Consider the following 18,428-nt stretch of genomic DNA (forward strand, 5'->3'; position numbering starts at 1 on the left):
TGTTGAGTATGCTCCACACCATGATGTTGAAAAAGTCAACGGGTCCCACGAGCCCTGGATGTTATTCTCCACCTTATTATTTTCTTTACTGTCATAATGTAACTTGTCAAGCTGCAAAATAAATGATGATAATAATATAAAAATAATAATACACTTATATATAAAGCACATTTCAAAAACAGGGCAATTGAGGACTTATTTAGACCTGCATATAAGCCATTGCAATTACCAATCTAACTAAGAGGAGATGAAGGCATGAATAACTTTTTGATAAGGAACAGCACCAGCAGCTGGGACATTTCATCTCGGAAGCTACATCTGAACTTTCTCGGTTTGAAACTTTATTCACAGGCAAAATGAATTATTAACGTGTCAATTCAGTGATGCGCTTGAGCTTGTGATTTCAGAAAATCACGTTTTTGTACGGTATTGCATCGTTAAGCTGATGGTCGGCCAGTTCTAATAAGTGTCCTACTGCTTTATGGCTGTGTAATACATATAATAACCTGGTTCTAGCCTCCTGAGTTCTCAGGAAGATATGTAAGTGCTCACTATATAAGACCTCATGGAATTTGGTGCATCTCTCAGTTGCTGTATGGTGCAAAATGGATGCTGCCCCCCAATCTTGATGGAATGCAATTTAAATTGAACTTATCATTATTATTCTTCCCAGGCTTCACGTGTCAGGCAACATTTTTAGTTATCAGCATTGCAATTTATATTGTCGTTTCAACAGGCAGCTCTAAAACCTGTAATTTCTCAGGATTGGCCCTCAGACTCTCAGTTCTATGCATTTTATAGATGTGAGCTGCTGTCTGCAAGCTATTACTTAAAAAAAACATGTGAAAAGATGAAGACAGGTAAAATAATTTGTCCCGGCATCTACTTTTACATATGTAATGTAGGCGGTGTGTCGAGGTGAAGAGTTATGTGCGTTTCTTCATATCAAACTCTCACAGGCCCCTGCTAAATTGTCATCCCGCCACTTTCAACACCTCTTCAGGATGTTAGCAGCGCACCGTTGAGTGTTTGTAAAATGAATCAGTGACAGCCCAAACAGCACCGGGTTATTCAGGTATTAATGGGGGAGTGCTTTATCTCCTTCACCAGACTCTGGGGTTGTGTCTGTTCACTCTGGGTGAGGAATTGCTCTGGTTGGCTCTTCGGCCGTAATTTGCCCGTCTTCCACCTCTCTCTACCTCTATTTTTATTCTTTATTCAGCCCTACCCCTTCCGCCCCCATAGATACGTCATCCCGTCATCGTAGTGCAACACCAGTTGTACCAGCTGAGAGCGGCTGGGAAAATGCTGGGTACTGGAGGGCAGGACAAGGCGTCGTGTTGAATGTGCGACCCCCATCCCTGCAGCCGGGAGATAAACGGGTCGGGTTCTGTTCTGCTGGGTCCCTGCTGCAGGCAGACATGAAGCAGCATCATAACGGCTTCAACGAGGAGGTGTGTGGGGCGTCCCACACGGGCTGTGAAATTTACTATAACTGGTCAAATCTGCCACATCTTCTGCTGGCTAAAGTCAGAGGTGTTGGGTTTTGGTGGGTTGACCATATTGACACACCCCCATGTTGATGATAAATTGAAAGTATAAATGCATGTTGAAGATAAATAGATAAATATATATAAAATGATAATGCTGCTTTTTGGTACAATTCAGTGCCATGATGTTTTAATTAATAAAAGTCAGAGGTGAACGTCTCCATGCCATGCCCTCCTCAGTTCCATTTCATGCCCCATCTCAGCCCCTCGTCCACCTTTTAGGAATGGTTCAGAGCCAAGTCATACTTTAATTTAATTTAATTTAAGCATACGTCTCAGCAGGTTTGAGTTCCCTCGGGGTGCTCCAGTTTCAGGACATGGGTTAAGAACATTGAACATGGTGTGTCTTCTGAGGGATTTTGATCCAGTGTCCCTAGGGCCTCTACATGAATACCAGTGTTATAAAATGTCATGATGGACGGAACATATATTGTCTGGCTATGTGGTATAGTGCTTTGAACGTCACCTCTTCATCTTGGTGCAGAACCTAGGTGAACCCCGAATCCCTGCTGTGCCAGCTCCAACATCCAGAGTAGGTGTTGCTATATAAAATATAGGGGGACAATCAGAAGGTGGTGGCGGCAAACCGGAGCAATGCGGGTTGAGGAGATATGAAGTAAAAACGTAGACGTTGAGCAAAGTCATAAGATGGCCAGCAGTGGGGATTATATCATTACTGCAGAGCTGGCAGCAAACCCCTCTGGCTAAGCTGTAGAACGTTGGACAGTGAAGAATGAGGGGTGAGAAAAGGTGGGCACCTGGGAAGAGAGGACATAAGGAAGAAGGAGTGATTGAAAGACCGAGGCACCATGGAAGGAGCCGAGTGAAGGAGAGGGCGGCGATTCCTCATTTGCTACAAAAGCAATATGGGACAGAAGACACAATGAAGATGAACGGAGAAGCAGACGGCGGAGAGACAAAGAAAAAAAAGAAGAAAAAAAAAACGGATTGAGAGGAATAAAATGGGAACGCTGCACCGAGCCAGCCTGACAAATGAAGGAAACCAGGGCGCCTTGTTTCCCCCCCGTCCCTTCTTCCGTCCGGAGGCTGAGAGTGGCCAAGGCCTTTGTTGCGATTAGCGGTACAGTTAATGAATTGACATTGCGCCGGGATCAATGGCAGAACTCCAGGGGTCGAAGAAGGTGCGCTTAATGAAAAGGGATTACTCTCGTAACATCAAGGCCCCCCTTCCTCACGCTTCTCACTCTGGAGCTCTTTGGATCCCCGGCGACGGGGGTCTCCGAAGGCCACCACACGACAAGGACATACAGTTACAGACCAAGCTAGGCCACGCTATCTCCGCGGTGCCCATAGTGGAACATCCCCTCTCCGGTATATGTCTCTTTTGAGAGATCCGTCTTGTCAGTGAACAAATATTTAGGCACCAGAAAGCCATCCCTGTTTACACAAGGGAAGCATTAAGTATTTAGCACCATGTTTTCCTTGTTGGTTTTTAATCGAAATGCGAACTGTATGCGTCAGTGTTTTTTTTTACATCTGCTCAAATCTCAGAACGGGTGTCGCTCTACTATACGCATGTATTGAAATGGAGCATTACTGTGTTTACATGAGGTTTACACTCAAGTGTCTTGCTCAGGGACACAATGGGGTTTGAACCTGGGTCTTCTGGTTCATAGGCAAGTGTGTTACCCACACATCAGTTTTGGTCCACAGAAAATTTGTTTATTCAAAGATATATCTGTCATTCGTGCCTTGAATTTGTCACACTTAAAAATTAACAGATTAATGAACGTAACACATTTCATTCATGCGCTCAAACATAAAAATCAACCATACGTCACAGTGTGCAGTAGCAGTAAAATACTGAAAAAATCAACTACTTGGCATCACTGGTGGCCCTCTCACTTAACACACTGGTCGTTCGAATCCTCGAAATACGAGGCGACCCTGTTTGTCAGCATTAAGACAATTCTACCAATGACTTTTTTTATCGGAGGCTACCTCTTGTCTCTTGTTTTTTTTTATTTAAGTAGAAAATCTCCCGCACAGCTTGCTTGTCATGTCCGAGTTTCTATAATGTGTGTGCCGTGTGGGCATATCGGTGCGTTTGCCCCCGCCAGGTATATCAGTGCACGCATCCGTGTACGGGACGGCGCGTTTGTGCTGCCTGTGCTGCTCTGCCGGGCCCGGAGGTCACGCGGGCTGCAGCGGGGCCGACTCCCTCCAGGATTCCTGTCAGCCCTGATCCGTCCACTTAGCAAGCGGTTAAGGTTCCGGCGGCCTTTTCCTCTGACTCATCTCCTCGCCGCTCGGTGCTAATAAGCCACGGCCGCTTGTTTTCCTTCACAGCTTTGAGCTTAACTGGACCCAAGAACAGCTCCCTTGCTCTATGATTTGAGTGGGTGCATTTGCATTTTTGCAGCATTTATCAGACACCCTTATCCAGAGCGACTTGCAATCAGTAGTTACAGGGGACAGTCCCCCCCTGGAGACACTCAGGGTTAAGTGTCTTGCTCAGGGACACAGTGGTATTTCTGGTTCATAGGCGAGTGTGTTACCCGCGAGGCTACTACCACCCCTGGTGTCTGCACAACTAGCAGGCGGGTGACAAAATCTGGTTCAATCAGAGCAAAACCCATCCATTTGTCTGCTTTGTCCTATTAATTTGTCACCCGCCTGCTTGTTGCTCAGACACCCACTCAGTCCATAGAGCAAGGGAGCAAACAGACCCGTAATCGGAAGGTTGCCGGTTCGACTCCCGATCCGCCAAGGTGCCACTGAGGTCCCCTTGATCAAGTTCCCACCTGCCCACACACTGCTCCCCGGGCGCCTGTCATGGCGGCCCACTGCTCCCTCAGGGGGTGGGTCAAGAAGCAGAGACCACATTTCACTGGGTGCTGTGTCACATGTGACAACAAATCACTTTCACTTCACTCTCATTTTGGAGGTAGGATGAAAGGGCCATTTTCTGTCAGTCGAGTTAATTTTTTTCCACACGTCTGTATTCTCTGTGTGCCTCGGAACCGTTGCACGAGGACAGCAGCCAAATTCACCGGGGCTGAATAAATTATTGATCTTTGGGATCTAGGTCATGGGAGCGCTTTGTTTGCAAGGCGGGCATCGGTACACGGGTTTTCAGAGCGGATGTCGATACTTACATGAAGCGCTCGGGAGAAATAAACCCCCGTTCGGCTCCAGCGGGGGCCCGGCTCAGTGCCCTGATTGGACGGCCTGTCCATTTCACATCACCAAAGCGTTTTACCTTTTACTTCCCGCTCCAGTCAATCGGCCGCTAGCCGTGGCTGTTATTTTATTAGAGGTGCTGTAGTGCGCGCCGACTTTCTTTGAAATGGCCGGTGATCCAGCGACCAGCAGCTTTATTTTGAGAATCAGTGGAAATTAGCAGGGGCTCAAAATGATCTATCCTGTCCCGAGGCGCTCAATTAACTCATCACAGCCGGCGTCAGGGCACTAAAGGGTCTAAGATGAATTGGAGGCCAGATAAATGGCTGAGAGTCCAACGTGATTAATGCGCCCTTTTCACAATGCGACCCCACTGCGCGGTTCGCACCAGAGTCGGCTCGTTTTTATTCTCCTTTCCTGCCGTTTGCGGTTAGGCTGCCTTGGCGGAGAAGCGATTGTGGAGGCAGAAACTCAGCGTGATGGGAGATGCCAGGGAAGCTCGGTGGGAGACTCTCCAAAAGGCTTTTTAGCGCACTCTTAAAACACAGACATGTCCTCGGAGGGAGTTTTTTTCAGGAAATGCGGCATCCCTTGGCAACGTCCCTTAGTCGCTGCTCCATTAATGAAGCTGTGCTGGCATGAACTGGCCTCCTCGGCATCGCTGTCAGGAGAGGGGTATCGTCTGGAGTTATGAGAACCTATAAAACAATTAGGGACTCGGTGGGATCGGAACACGTTGTAACGAATTATTCCATTCGGGCACGACGGCGGCCGGCCGTGCGGCCCTTTTTCCTGAATAATTACGCCAGGCGTTCTGGAGACACAGAGTTGGTTGCGTGGGTATACAGAATCCGCTGTGCACTGCAAAGTTTCTTCTTTCATTTTCTGAGTCAGACACGTCCTTATGATGCTTAGTTTTCCCTTTCAGCGCAGAGGCTTTGAGGACAATTATACAAAGATTACTTTTGTCAGAAGAAAAATTCGGAGGTCAGAGAGATAAAGCAGAGTGAGAAAGGAAAAAACAATAGGACATATATATAAAGGAATAATGAGACGAGGCTGTAATGATGCTATAAATTTTATATAGATGGGAGAATTAACATCAAGATAATCACTCAGCTTGCATTGAGGCTTTAAAGACCCACGTGTCTGCTTCTCTGTGCCTTTATGTGCTTCTTTAATAATAAAGTGCTCTTTTTTATCCCTCACCAAACACACACACACACACACACACACACTTTCATTCTGCAAATGCATGTGGCCCCACATGCTTCCATGTTTTATTTTAAGATCGTATTCCAGAAACCCTTGTCTTCAGTTGTACTGTCCCTGTCTCTCCTGAATGCAGGTGTGTGTGTGTGTGTGTGTGAGAACCAGGGTCTCCCTTCCCACTCGGCATTCTCTTGCTGTGTTTTAAGGGGTTCATCTGCACATCAGATGCATGGTTAAAATTTTCCTGCGTCAAACACGCACTGAGACGCTGACGTCAAGCACAAATAATGAAAAATCCAATCGTGGACATTGGGTTGTGTCAGTGCCTGACCCTCTGCAGCTCCTCTCCCCTGGGTCAGGCCACCATTACGACGGACTCCAGCGGGTGGCAGTAAAAATGTCCCTGCAATGTCAGGAGCAGCCTTCAGCCTCAGAGCACCAAGCTCATATAAAAACACACACACATATACACACACAAACACACACACACACACAGTGCATCTTCCAGTAGTCGATATCACACAACCTTTCACCTGAGCACTCTGGCAGGGGTCTTATAAAAAGCCACCAAAATATCGATACTTTCGGGTGAAGCACAATAACCGAGGATTATAGTACGTATGACATGGATTTCCCCTGAGGTCCCACACATGCTTTTACACGCGTTAAAACCAGACTCGTCTCCTGTCAGCCAGGCGAGGACGGTGTCACGCCATTCCTGTAGCAGGGGTTCTGGTCGGACGGGGCAGGAAGGTGAAAGGAGGCTCTGAATGGCGTGTGGCTGCCTTCTGGGTGACCGGTGTCTGGTATGAAAGATTAACTGGGTGCGTGCTTGCTTTCTCTCTCCGCGCCGGGAGCCCGCGGGTCCTGCTGGTGTCTTCAAATCTCAAAATACCAGAGTCAATACAAAACTCAGCCTTTATCTCTTCTTCTCCGTAACTACACCAAGGATGGAACTCTTTTTCTGTGTTATTTTACTGTTTTATTTATTACTAAATATTATTAAAATTATTGTTTTACTATTTAATTTATTTATTAGTCTATGTTATTTTTTTACATGGTCTTATTTTTTTTCCAAGACCATGAGAATAAATATGAGTCTTTTTTATTAAACAAATTATCTCTACATTATATTACATTACATCAGAAGCCCTAACTACAGAACAGTTAACGGTCAATGCAGTCTATTATTTGAACCCTTGACCTTCTGATCAGGTTCCATTGTATGGTTGATTGGGGGGTCACTGCGGTCTCATCGTCTAAAGGGTCAGGTGAAATGGAGTTGAACTGATGAAGAATTGACCCTGCAGTGTTTTAGTGTCCAGCTTCCTGTAATTACATTTTCTGACGAGCCCCAGCCGAACCCAATTCCAGAACGCGCTCCCACCCGAGCACAGGAGGCTCGACCAATCGCGGCGTGGTGTGATGCCGGTGCTTTTTGCAGTGCCAATTTTATACCAGCCCGGCAGTGTTAATTAGAGCTCCGCCAAGGCTTCAGCGAAGTCTTCTGGTGCCTCCACAGCGCCTCGGCTTCATTAGCAGCAATCAAATGCAGCCTCAATTCTATTCAAATGACTGACAAAATGTTATCTGATCATTTTTCAGAAACGCTGCTGAACTACAGTACGGCTGGGGGAGGACTATCTTCAATGGTGACAAATATCAGAGTACTTAAGGATGACAAAAGTCAATTAGAAAAAGTGCCGGGCCGCAAAACTGGCACGTCGTTTACAGCAGATGCTGAGCCACAGTAATTACACGACTGCATGCAAACGACACCTAAACAAGGGTGCAGCATGCGGCTTAAACCGAGGATTTGTCCATAACATCTTCATTACTCCAGCGCAATCTTGCAGGTGCCCTGGGAATCCGCCTGGGGCTTGTGTCTGAGAGCGTGTGGGGAGATTAGGCGATGGAGCGGAGCGTTGCTCACCGCAGGCCCTGAAAGCTAACTGTCTAGAGTGCACCTTTGGATCTGAGTACAGTTTTATCATCAGAATAAAGAGGAACGACACTAATATCGCAGTCATTCTGTGGATGGCAGCCCACAGAAGATAAACAAGATGGGGCTGCAGGAGAGGAACTGCTGATTTCTGAACGCTTGTGTTATGGGTTGAATTAAACAAGGGCTTTACTGACAGCCGAAAATGACGACTGGCCAGTAAACGTCGAGTTAAGATGAAAATTCCTGTTGCTCATACTCACCTTCTGGTTTAAAATCACCCATGTAAAATGCCCGTCTGTCGGCCCAAAACAGCATCCAATTTGCCGGTGAAGAGTGGACATCAGAGGCTGCGTTGACCTTGTTCATCTGACTCCATTAATTATTAGCAATGTATGTGTCTTATGATGCTACCTAGACATAAAGAGGCATGGCACAACAGACGCTACAGGAATTATTATGTATTAATATGCGTAGATTACTATTGCAGTTACATCAAAAAAAGAGCAAGGAGCCAAACTCCAGAGAAGGGACCTGGACCTCAGAGAAACAAGAGTAAGAAGTGTCACGCTCGTTTGGCATGGTGCGGCAGGTGATCTGGAATGATGGCTGGACATGACAATGAAGGAGGACGCATACGCACGACGTCACGAAACCGGGGGTTAATACTTGATGAACAGGACAGGGGAGACATCCAGTAACAATGAACAAGTAACATGAAATAATGACCCGACCGTGAACAGACACAAACAGGGCAGCTTTATACGAACAGACACAGGTGAACACGATCAGGAATGTCAAGGCTTGCAAAGGAGTGAAGCATTGCAGTTGGATGTAAAACCCAGGATGTTAATACATTTTTTTCTGGAAAAAAGATATGACTTCCTGTCTGCGCCAAACATTGTGGTTGGTAAATGGTGTAAATAACAGAAGTTCAGTGAATGCCCACTCACTTCTATAGGCCGCTGTCCTCCTCATCACGCCTCTCTCTGCCTCATTATCTTTTGAAGCTACAGACACAGAAATGACGTGTCCTGGGGATAGCTCTTTCTGGGACTTGCTAAAAGTGGCTGTAATTTGGCACCACGGCTGAATTTCAGAGACTTCAGATATAATGTTAGGGGACCACTAAGACTTATATATAAAAACAAAAAAATTAATTCATGTCATGGGACCTTTAAAGCAGAGTTTAGCAAAAATCAGAAGCGGACTTTACAATCAATTTGCTAACCAGATTTGTATAGTTTCTATATTAGCCCAAAAACCCAACAAGTGCAAGTGTATATGTCTTTTTGCCCCACACCTGGTCTCCACTCGACATGGCGTTCTGTGTTAAGCCATCTTTTATTGTTCCATTGTGGCACTTCAACCCAATTGTTGCAGTCAGCCCTTTAATTTTATTAATTACCGTCAATTAAGTCAATTTGAGAATCAATTAGTGCTGTGTTTGTGGTAATTGGTAATTATTCACAATGTTACACCCTTGAACGAACGTATTGCAATGTACAGTACAGGCCAAAAGTTTGGACACACCTTCTCATTCATTGTGTTTTCTTTATTTTAATGACCATTTACGTTGGTAGATTCTCACTGAAGGCATCAAAACTATGAATGAACACATGTGGAGTTATGTACTTAACAAAAAAAGGTGAAATAACTGAAAACATGTTTTGTATTCTAGTTTCTTTGCTCTGATTACGGTTTTGCACACTCTTGGCATTCTCTCGATGAACTTCAAGAGGTCGTCACCTGAAATGGTTCTCCAACAGACTTGAAGGAGTTCCCAGAGGTGTTTAGCACTTGTTGGCCCCTTTGCCTTCATTCTGTGGTCCAGCTCACCCCAAACCATCTGGATTGGGTTCAGGTCCGGTGACTGTGGAGGTCAGGTCTCCACTTTTTGTTAAGTACATAACTCCACATGTGCTCATTCACAGTTTTGATGCCTTCAGTGAGTATCTACCAATGTAAATGGTCAAGAAAATAAAGAAAATACATTGAAGGTGTGTCCAAATATTTGGCCTGTACTGTATATATGGACCCAAGAACACTACCTGCCTTTTCTTGTCAGTAATGCTATTAGATTATTGTTCACATGAAATTTCTGTTTTACATTTGCATGTGCCTTTATTTCGAGGCCCTGTCATGAGTTGACATTATTTGCCTTACCTGTCTGTAAATCTCCTATACAAAGTCGCACGGTAATTACGCTGTATGTTACGTTCTGAAAGCGCATGTTGGCATTGATTTGCTGTTTGTTTATTGGTTGGAGGCTGGTGTTACGCTCACCTTTGTACCAAGGAGACGTTACTTATGGGGGGAGAGATTAGGCCAAGGCTGAAAAGACCATGACATTTATCTGGGTCCGCAGAAGGACACGGAAAATAGAGTTTGCCCGGTGCAGTGGCGGGAGCAGTCACACGGAGAGCGACAGACGGAGCGTTCCTCTCCTATTAGTGATGATGTGTTATTCATGAGGGCAAATTCGGGGTGACCATATTTCATTGATATTCCATACAGCGAGGTAGCGCCGTCCGTCTGGGGACCAAGCCCGCTCTTTGTATTTTTTTTGTTCTAACGGTGGACGGCCACGGAGAACAAAACGATCTGCTGAGTTGGATGAGGTTGGAGGTGGTTTTTTTTTTTTTTTTTTCGTGGGGTCAAATGCTGAGGCCAAATCCTGTCAGCGCAATAAGTCCCCTGCGTAAAGAGCCAGCATCGGCTGCAATTCTAAGCAATCCATGATGAGAGTGCGCCATCTAAACACGCGGTCCAACGGGGGCTTCAGGGTGCCGCCACCATCACCATCTTCTTCCTTTCAAAAGCTGGATCGATAAAGTTTGTTCTGAGGGAGGGGTTCATTTTCATCCCTTTCATCCCACTTCTCTCTTTTTCATCATGTCCTCATAACTTCATCTATCCTCATTTTTTTCTGGTTTTATTCACTGCCCAAAATATCATCCCTCTCCTTCCCTAGGCTCCCTTCCTACCTTCCCTCTCTCACCCTTCCTTCCTTCCTTCCTTGAGGGTGTAAATTGCAGTGTGCAAGGCTTACAGCCGGCTCACACAGAGCCGCGATCAGGAAGGTGACAGGTGTGAAGCAGCGGCCCTCCGGAGGGGCGGTTTGATTCGTACCCGCAGCTGCGGCGCCACATTTCCGGGGAGCGCAGCATAACTAATGCAGTACGCCGAGGGGCCCGGATGAGGCACGTAAATACTCCGCTCCAGAGAACCGGCCACCAGGGCGACGGGTGGCTCGGTGTCAGACTTCATTAGCATCAGGTCACAGATTCAAATCATCATTATCTGGCCACCATCTTCATTCCCTGCAGTCGGAGTGTTTCGAATCCAAATCTAATTCTGTAACAGTCATGCATTTATTGAAATAATACGATATTTAACATAATGGGGAAGAGAGAATGCGTGTGGCTATGGAGAGAAAAAGTCATTTTGCGTAACTCATTGACGCAGAGATTGATCCATTTGAATGGCGACGTATCCAGCCGCACTAGGCATGGACGGAGAACTTGACGATCAATAATGTAAAAAAAAAACACACAAATGCAAAGTGCAGCTGCACCACGGTGCCGAGCTCAGCTGCTTACCATGTCTCATTGTGTCTAGTCGTCTGCCATCTAGCCAATCGTAATTTCCCCTGAGCAATCTGGCATTTTTCCACACATTTACACAAAGAGCAGGTGTCACGCTCGATACGTCTCCACGGAGAGAGACGGAGGGTGTGCGATAAAGAGAAATTGACAAATCAGAAGAAGAAAGGAAAAAACGATGCTGTGGATCCATGGATATTTTCCTAAATAAGGCCTCTGGTCTTTTTTCGCAGAAATCAAATTGACAGTTTATCTGACTTTTTCTTTCAGCTGATAAAAACGTGCCTCTGAAGGATAGGCCGGCTCTTCAAAGTATCCTGTGGGCCATATAAACAAGACGTAGCCTGGATTTTTGATGAATATCTGAGCTCCGGCTTGCAGGATATGTGACCTCCCTGAGACGGTGGCGAACACTGGCGAACACGGCAAAACATAAAGCAACTCGTTTTAAAATCTAAATGCCAAATGGCATAAAAGCACAGGAATCCGCACCAGAGACAAATCCCTGTTAATAGTGATGGGACCAAATAGCAGGACAGACTTTTTTTCTTATTCTCCAACCGGTGACATAATTATAATTATAATTGCTTTTATGTTTTGGCTTGTCTCTCAGAAAACGTACAAATTATTGATGAGCTACTTCTTGTAAATGCAATAATTATATGGAATAAACATGTAATTGGAGGGTTCATGTTGAATTTGGGTGTTGTGGAATATTTTATGGTCAAGCATTTAAATTTTAGAAACACAACAGTGGTGGGCAGTGGTGGCATAGCGGTTAAGGAAGCGGCCCCGTAATCAGAAGGTTGCCGGTTCGAATCCCATTCTGCCAAGGTGCCACTGAGGTGCCACTGAGCAAAGCACCGTCCCCACACACGGCTCCCCGGGCGCCTGTCATGGCTGCCCACTGCTCACTCAGGGTGATGGGTTAAATGCAGAGGACAAATTTCACTGTGTGCACCGTGTGCTGTGCTGCTGTGTATCACATGTGACAATCACTTCACTTTAAACTTATAATGTATAAATACATTGACATTTAATACTACAAATAATAATAATACACATTTGTTTACTTTATTTGTATTATTTTTTAATGTTTTCTGATTCTGATACAAAAGTTGAAGATGAACATTTTGTATGCCTGTTAATGCATGAAATACCCATCTGTACAATGCAATTGCACGAAATCTGTAAATCTACCCACATGAAGAAAAAAACTCTGCAGTGTTAGATTACTGGTGCCAATGGCTGAGGTGATGATTAAATTATAGGTGCATAATAGCCTGATGCTCGGCTACTGATTCACCCTGAGCGCAATTTGCCTGCACAAAATGGCCGTGTTTGTATTGCGAATCAGAGCGCGCTTCCTGTCGGCCTGGCCCAGGGGCAGGCAGGGTTGGTGCGCTCTGAAGACGTATTGCATCAGGACAAACAGGATTACCGCCAGCACTCAGGGGAGAAGCTCCCCGCGTAGGTGATGCGTACGGTCCCGCCGCTGTCATTAGACACAAAGAGAATTATCCACAAAAGGTCAGTGGAGTCTGCGTCTGAATGTCACAGCTTAGCCACATTTTGCGGGGGGGGGTAAACATGAGGATGAATACGCTTTTCTTCTGTACGAGAGAGCAGTGCTGCGTTGCACATTCCCAACTGGAAAAAAAATAAAATAAAATAACGGGGATTATGGTGGAGTTAAAAGCGAGCAGAACCATATTGATTTGCAGAGAATGGCAGAAATTACGTTTTGAACAACCAATTTAGGGGCCGGAAAAAAATACATTTAACGACTCAGTGGACCTTCAAATGACACCAGAGGTTGTTTAGACTGAAATATAAAGGTTTTAGTGTTTGCTGTATATTTGTAAGTCTTCTATTCTGAGTTTAAAATAAAATAAACCCGCAGATTGCAAACCAAATTACAAATGGGATGGCACGGCATGATCCGAATGAGGATTTTTAGGCCATGCAGAGAAAAGAAACGCACTAATAGTCAGTGCCGCGACTGTACATCTCCCCCACTACCTGTTGCACGTGCCAAAATAACACAAAAATAACACCATGTCTGTTCCTGGAGAGCAGAAAAGTCTAAAAATTCTGCACTTAAAGCCATTGCAGTTGGGCAGCTCAACAGGTCGGGCGGTCAGCACCAGCCATTCATCAAGCAGGTTCCTCTCCAGTGTAAATAAACCTGACACGCTCAAGCTCCAGGCTCTCCATCACAGCTGTCTTTGTCAAGGTTGTAGCAGTTTACATTTCTGTCCCTTTTTTTTTTGCACCTCTGAGCACACTTTTGGTCAATCCCCGGGTTTTTTTTTTTTTTTTTTCAGCCCGATAACATTTTTTTTTTTACGCTGCCCTCTGGCTTACCTTTCTGCTCAAGGAGAAGTACAGGAATTTCAGGCCTCGGCGTGGTGAAAGATTGAGTGCAGGATGTTCGCTGTCCTCAAAGGCTGTGTGGCATTGTGCCACCCAAATCCACCCCCACCTCACCTGTTACTCTGGCAAGGAGACCCTGCTTCTCTTTCTGGTGGACACGTGCTAAAAAGCGGAAGACACCCGCGACCAAAAGACACGTTAATGATTTAACACTTCATCTCGCATCCGCCTTTGCAAACCATGAAGTGTGTCGTGTTTAGCGTTGCCTGGTTGCATCACGCCCACGTCACTGGCGCTGACAAGTGTAGACACAGCTAAAACCTGAGCTGAAAGAATGAACGAAGGCTGTAATTACTAGTTAACTTCCCTCCAAATTGAACAGAATTTGCATTAATGCGAATGACATGGCAGTTTTGGTACAAATTTAAAAATGCATTTGAAAATGTGGCGAATATTTCTGGCCAATATTTGTATGATATTAACAGCATTCCTGAGTCTGCATAAATGTTATGCCCATGTTCATTTGTAAAGAGACAAGATTAATTTACTGGCAATATTTTGTTTGAAACTCATGTTACTTGATGCTAAAAACTCGCAACACTGGTGCTGATAGCTATTAGATTATGTTTTTTCTGTTTCATTGCTGTAATTAATAAATGAAAAGTGTTATTTGACAGGCAGTTCTTAATGCTAATTGCGCATATGTTTTCATCTAGGCTGTGGGTTGGAGTTCCTGCTGGTGCTCTGTGGTTTGGAGCTGTCCTGGTCATGCCCGCGCCACTGCATCTGCTACACCGCACCCAGCACGGTCAGCTGCCAGGCCCACAACTTCCTGTCAGTCCCCGAGGGCATTCCCCCGTACAGCGAGCGCATCTTTCTGCAGAACAACAAGATCCACCGGCTGTTGCGGGGCCACTTCAGCCCCACCACCGTAACCCTGTGGATCTATTCCAACAACATCTCCTACATCGAGCCCTCCACCTTCCAGGGCTTCTCAGTGCTGGAGGAGCTGGACCTGGGGGACAACCGTCACCTGCGCTCCCTGGCTGCGGAGACCTTTCACGGACTGGGCAGGCTCCACGCCCTGCATCTGTACCGCTGTGGCCTCAGCGTCCTGCCCAGCAACATCTTCCAGGGTTTACGTAACCTGCAGTATCTCTATCTACAGGTAATGGATCAGCGTCTCTCAAATCCAGGGGTCATGGCCCATTAAAAAAGATGACCTTTTATTTTGTAACCTAAATGTCAATTAGAGCATTTCAAACCGATCATGTTGTTTCATTTTTATTTTATTTGGCGTTCTAATTTCTAATCTAATCTCATTTCTAATTCATTAATATTATCACTTAATCACATATACCATATTGGCCTGAATATGTGTTGACCCAAACCCCCTCCTTGTTGTACAAGATCAACAACACTTATTGTATCACGTGTTATATATGGCGCCATCTACTGGTATGGTTTATATCTAGACTGTGAATGTAAGACAGCGCCGCTGTTTTTGATAATACTTTGAAAAAACTAGATGGCGCAGTGCAGCTCATTAATGGAAGCCGTCCTCTAAACTACTGAAATTGAATTATTGTCACAGAACATTGAAGTTCAAACTGTAAAAAAAAAAATCCACTATTCTTTCATTGGATAATAAAATGCACTCTGTCATGTAATAAAAGGAGCCCATTATGCGGAGAAATGCTGTCTCATTCGTGTCGTATGAGATAAACAATCGCATTATCTTGCACTTTCTCTAGGACAACCACTTGGAGTTCCTGCAGGATGACATCTTTGTGGATCTCCACAATTTGAGCCACCTGTTCCTCCACGGGAACCGCCTGTGGAGCTTGCATCAGAACACCTTCAGAGGACTGGGCGCGCTGGACCGCCTGCTCCTCCACCACAACCAGCTGCAGTGGGTGGACCGGCTGGCCTTCCACGACCTGCGCCGGCTCACCACCCTCTACCTGTTCAACAACTCCCTGACCGAGCTCAGCGGTGACTGCCTGGCCCTGCTCCCCTCGCTGGAGTACCTGAGGCTCAACGACAACCCCTGGGAGTGCGATTGCAAGTCCCTGTCTCTGTGGGACTGGCTGAAGCGCTTTCGTGGCTCTACGTCGACAGTGGGCTGTGTGTCTCCTGCGGAGTTGGGTGGAAAAGACTTGAAGCAGCTACGCAAGGAGGACTTCCCCAACTGCTCGGGCTCAGAGTCCCTCCATCAGAGCAAGACCAATTCCTTGGCTGGAACGGACAAGGTTTCCCTGAAGAAGGAGCTCCATCCGCCCCAGCCTCAACCCCAGCCCCCACATGCTCACCACCCTCACCCCAACGAACAATACCCATCACCGCCGTCGCTTATCCCTCGGCCGCCCACCTCCCTAGACGGAGGCCAGTCGGGGTCATCGGACATCTCGCCAGGGGGGGAGCCTCAGCAGCGGCCCGGGCGGCCTCGGAACTGCACGCGCCAGCGCGTCCGGGGCACCAAAGGGAAGGGCCTGAACGAGGTGCACACCCTGAAGGAGATGGCCGACAAGGAGTACTCCTCGCCCGACTTCGCCGGCGGGGACAGCAAGTACGACCACACGTCCCTGGACGGCTCCACTCCACGAAGGAAGCACAAGTGCCAACCGCGGACCACCGTGCGCCCCCCTAGCGGGGTGCAACAGGCCAACAACCGGGCCGCCCCACAAAGGCCCCTATTACTCCTCTGCAGCCTGTTGGGCGTGTTCGCAATCCTGACGGTGGAACATGTTGTACGCTGAACGCTTCTCGGCGTCACGTCACGGCCATATAATAACAATACAGTCCTCAGACCCACTGAAGCTCCTACACTGAGCGGCCAGTGGACATGTGTGCGTGCGTCGTGTGTGTGTGTGTGTGTGTGTGTGAATGCGTGTGTGTGTGTGTTAATCATCCTGTAAGGAGCTTTGCTGTTAAAATACTGAATCTGACGTATGAACTCATGGGAGTCGTGATGCTGAAAAACGAGAGGCTCGGACCACTGCCACTGCGGCCACGTTCATTTCCGGTCGCGCTGCTTTCTTTCTTCCCACCTTGTTTGTTTCATCGACTAAACCGTAGGAAATACGCTCATCATGCAGATGATGGACGAGGAGGTCGTCTCTTTCACTTCCAACAGACTCATTGCGTGAGTTAGTGCGTGAATGGCAGAATAAGAGCTAAACACAATTACGACATTGTTTTTAATTTTAATATGTTGCCAACACACAGGTCTTACAGATAATTCTTGGTAAATGGTAACATAGAACCATTTATCAGCCAAGGAACACATATGGTAAAAAGAAGAACCCAGTAAATGACGGCATCTGCATTACCACCTTCATCCAATAATCGTTTGACTTGCATTGGCATCGTTTTCAGGCTCACATTGTCCCAGTGCTACTTCCATTGCTTTTTTTTTTGTCCTTTAGAGAAGCCACTATACACTGTAGCTGCTATATAATCTGTAGAAACGTGAGTGTGTCCCTAGGCCATATAAGATGTGAGTGAGCAGTGTGTCGAGCCTTGATTTTGCTCGTTTTATTTAGAAGGAACCTGGAGTATAAGCCTGAACGAGATAGAGGCGGTCCGGTGTGAACACTTCCAAATTCTCTACACAAATTATCATTCCTCTGCATTCTAACCGCGAGCAACAGCTTGACCAGATGAGAGCTCATAACGGTAAAACACAGAACAAGAAGAAGTACCGTTTCCGGTTTAGCATGGCCAAACAAGGACCCTTGAGACACAGCAAAGGCTTCAGCAGCTGGGAACTTAACGGAGGTCCTAGAGACATACAGTCGCTTCTGGGACATTCTGGAGACAGGGATCAGTTCGGTGGGCAGACAGACAGACAGATGGACCCATCAGATCCCACAGACCACCAGAGCACACAGGACCCCTGGGCGCCATGGCTCACCTGGTCTTTGTACAAATGGAGAATGAAACGACAAAAAGAGAAGAAGAAGAAAAAAAAACTATCGAAACTGTATAATTAACAGCAACACGAGGAGTCACAGTTCCGATGATAACCATTAATTAATATGCGAATAACAATATTAAATGACATTACTGACAACAGGGTTACTGACTCCTCCATAGGAGTGCCTATATTTCATTTTTTTTTTTTGTTTGATGTATATCTATTTTTTGTGTTATTTTGTTACATTATTCAGCACAATTTTCGAACTGCACAACTCTGCCTCCTTCTAACCCCCCCGTCCCCAATGTCTCTCCATTTCTGTGATTTGATGGTTTAACAAGCTGTTCTCAAAAAAAGTAACAAAATGTTTATAAAGATATTAAATCTATATCTTATGTTAATCATAAGCTTTTATTTGATGTCCGAATACGAAGGCAGCACTACACACAAAGCAGGGCCAGAACGGTGTCCTTTTTTTTATAATTACTCACACTCTACACTAATTACAAAAATTTTCACTACATATGTGTATTGGTTATCTTTATAATCCTTAAAGCACCAGGATGAAAAGTTTAACAAATATCGCAAAGGCCTTCTGGTGAATGTCATTTCTGGGCTAAAACCAGGTTTATGAACTCTAAATTCCATTAAAAAATAATAATAATAAAAATGGCCAAAAT

The 18,428-nt window shown here is 45.9% G+C and overlaps 1 protein-coding gene across 1 annotated transcript in view; it reads left to right on the forward strand.

Annotated features, from left to right (window-relative positions):
• rtn4rl1b (reticulon 4 receptor-like 1b) overlaps window positions 1-18,149 on the forward strand; it is a 130,972-nt gene extending 112,823 nt beyond the window's left edge. Inside the window, exons 2-3 of the mRNA XM_028962732.1 lie at window positions 14,546-14,997; window positions 15,584-18,149. Coding sequence (XP_028818565.1) covers window positions 14,546-14,997; window positions 15,584-16,588 — 1,457 coding nt within the window. The 3' untranslated portion in view covers window positions 16,589-18,149. The remainder of the gene's footprint in view (window positions 1-14,545; window positions 14,998-15,583) is intronic.
• Window positions 18,150-18,428: the final 279 nt, after the last annotated feature.

Source organism: Denticeps clupeoides, chromosome 19 (genome assembly GCF_900700375.1).
Source record: "Denticeps clupeoides chromosome 19, fDenClu1.1, whole genome shotgun sequence".
Lineage (NCBI taxonomy): Eukaryota > Metazoa > Chordata > Actinopteri > Clupeiformes > Denticipitidae > Denticeps > Denticeps clupeoides.